Below are 2,937 nucleotides of genomic sequence, written 5' to 3'. Positions count from 1 at the left end.
TCATCACCCCCCCTCACCCCCATCCCCATCATGTCGGGAACGCAGCGGTAACAATTCTTTCCCACAATTTATTCAGTACAATGTACAAAAACGATTCCGCTCCGCTTTTAGTCCTCCTCCTCCTCCTCCTCTTCGTCCTGGTTGATCTGGAAGTAGCGCAGCTCGTAGCTCTCCTTGCTGTTGGCCACCACGCGCAGCCAGTCGCGGAGGTTGTTCTTCTTCAGGTACTTCTTGGTCAGGTATTTCAGGTACCTGCGGGATCACAGCGGCTGGGGCAGCTCACAGCACTACAGCATGGAGCACAGCCTGCCCTGCTGCCTCCCACACACACAGCAAAGGAGCTGCTGCCTCCTGACCCCCCCCCATAGGGCTGCCCTCAGCCCCCCGTGCTGGGGGAGGGTCCCAGTGTGCACATACAGGAGGGATGCCCGACACCCCCACCCCCCCAGGTACCCCTAAGGCAGGCAGCCACCACCCCAACCACCAAGGCCCAGCTCTCTGCAGCCCCAGGATTCACTGAGTGCCACAGAGACACAGCACAGCCTCACAGAGTCACCAGCAGCAGCACCATCACACACACACACACACACCTCTGCAGGCCTCCACTTCCCCCACTTGCTATCTCTACCCACAGCAAACAAAATCAACATTATCAAGGCCAGATAAGGGACAGAAATATCAGGCAAGAGCCAGGCAGACAGCCAGCAGGATGAGGGTAAAGAGGCTGTAATGGAACAGCCTGGATATATAAGGTCATGCCCACACTGACTGCCTGCCACCTCAAAACACCAGCAGGAAGGTTGGAGGTTGAACTAGATGATCTTATAGGTCCTTTCCAACCTTATTCTATGATTCTATGAAGCTGAGGGTATGGTCAGCACAGGAGCACCCAGCTCCCAATTCCACTCCTGTTGGTTGCTCATCCCACACAGCCATCCTGCTGAGGTTCCTCAGCCTCATCTGTCTTAAAAACCCCTCAGGAACAATCCCTGTACCTAACTGCACGTGGTGCTTAACCAGGTCAGCACCTTGATGCAAAACATCCCTTTATTACTTCGTGCTTGCTCACACATTCCCATTTTAGAGGTTCAGATCTTGAACCTCTGGCACTAAGAATGCCATCGTCACCAAGCACTGCAGCCCCACCACAACAAAGCACTCCTCATGACACACATCCACAGCGGAGCCTAATTCCATTATAGGCAAAGGATCCACAGCCCTCATTACCCAAACACTGAGCAACCAACACACAGTGCCCAGTGCTACGGGCCCAGCACAGCCTGCAGCCCTGCCCTGCAGCACCCACCGTGCTCTCACCTCTTGGAGAAGGGCACCTCTGAAGTAACAGTGATCTTGCTCTTGCTCCTCTCGATGGTCACCACGCCACCACCCAGGTTTCCAGCCTTCCCGTTCACTTTGATCCGCTCTTGTAAGAACTGCTCCTGTAAGAAGGCACAGACGTTCAGTCAGGGCTGTTGGCAGCTGTTTGTGCTCAGCATTTCAAGGCTTTGCTCGGAACTAAGAGGAGGCAAAACGACCACGTGTCATTGAAGAGCAAAGAGAAGCCTTTCCCTGTGGGCCTGGATCCTCTGAGTTTCCATAGGCTGACACTATGGCTCACACTGAGCCGTTCACACCTGCAGAGGGAAAACACTAAAGGCCAAGTGCCCACACCATTAAAGTGAGACGACATTTCCTACAATCAGAACAGAGCAAGATGCTTCTCTTGGACTCAATGACCCTTGCAGGTCCAAATGAAGTATTCCCAAAGGTTTCTGCACCACAAACCCACGTCTCAGAGGACACAGCAACAAGCAAAGCCTGACTGAAAGCACCCATCCAGCAGCAATGGAACGCAGTGCTCTGCTCCATTGCTGCATATGGAATAAAACCTCACAGGGATGGATACTAACGTGGGATACACACACACTTCAGCTGCGGGCTGTTGTGCAGCAATACACCCCCAGCAGCACTCAGCACCGCACACACTGATGCTCTGGGCTGTGCTGCAGCGGTGCTGCCCGAGGAGCACAAAGAACAACGACAAGAGCAGAGGGGCCGCACACAGGAGCCCCCGCACTCACAAAGTTGGCGGCGTCCATGATGCCATCCTCCACCGGGTGCGTGCAGTCCAGCGTGAACTTCAGCACCTGCTTCTTTTTTTTGCCACCCTTCGCTGCGGGTTTTTTCTGCGGGACGGGAAAACAGAGAGAGAACAGAACCGTGAGGGGACACAGGGAACAGAGCCGTGAGGGGACACAGGGAACAGAGCCGTGAGGGGACGGAGGGGCTGAGGGACAGAGGGACAGAGGGGCTGAGTGCAGGGGGCGGCTTGGGCAGGGGGGTAACAGGGTCAGAGCGAAGCCCCGCAGCGCCCACAGCCCGCAGCAGCCGCAGGGGGCGGCCCAGGCCCAGCACCACGCGTAGGCCCGAGCTGCGCCAGGCCGGGCCGGGCCGCACAACCAGGAGCAGAACGAGGCGGGTCCGAGCGGCTGAGCGGACAGAGCGGGGAGCAGCGAGCAGAACGGAGACAGAACGGAGCGGCCATAGAACCGGGCGGCACGGAGCGCGGTACGGGCACGGAACGAGCACTCACCACGGGCGCCATGGCGGCTCCAGCGAGGGGCAAAAAGGGAGCGCCGCCCCGCGCGCATGCGCGGAACGGCTCTCGGGCTGCCAGCGCGCATGCGCCGCTCCCCCACACCGCCTGCGCCCACGCCGCCGCCGGGCCGAGAACAGAGAGAGCGGCGGGACGTGCTGTGCGCAGGGAGAACACAACGAGCGCCGGAACATCGATGCGCTCCGCCCGCTGAGCGCAGCACGGCCCCGCCCCGCAGCGTCTCTGCCAGCAACTAGTGCGGCCTGAGCGCGGCCAGGGGAACAGAGGGGGCGGGGCTGGGGGCGGGGCCAGAGAAAGGGGGCGGGGCCAAAATCCCG

The 2,937-nt window shown here is 58.9% G+C and overlaps 1 protein-coding gene across 1 annotated transcript; it reads right to left on the bottom strand.

The window, feature by feature from the left end:
- Window positions 1–48: 48 nt before the first annotated feature.
- Window positions 49–2,728, bottom strand: RPL22 (ribosomal protein L22). The gene is made up of 4 exons (XM_015882617.1): window positions 2,597–2,728; window positions 2,085–2,189; window positions 1,318–1,442; window positions 49–252 (listed from the first exon to the last, which is right to left on the bottom strand). Exons 1-4 carry the CDS (start codon window positions 2,606–2,608, stop codon window positions 108–110), a joined length of 387 nt encoding a protein of 128 aa, XP_015738103.1. The 5' UTR covers window positions 2,609–2,728; the 3' UTR covers window positions 49–107.
- Window positions 2,729–2,937: the final 209 nt, after the last annotated feature.

This window comes from Coturnix japonica, chromosome 21 (genome assembly GCF_001577835.2).
Source record: "Coturnix japonica isolate 7356 chromosome 21, Coturnix japonica 2.1, whole genome shotgun sequence".
Taxonomy (NCBI): Eukaryota; Metazoa; Chordata; class Aves; order Galliformes; family Phasianidae; genus Coturnix; species Coturnix japonica.
Note: the sequence above shows the minus strand (reverse complement) of the source record. Positions and strands in the feature narration are given on the sequence as shown.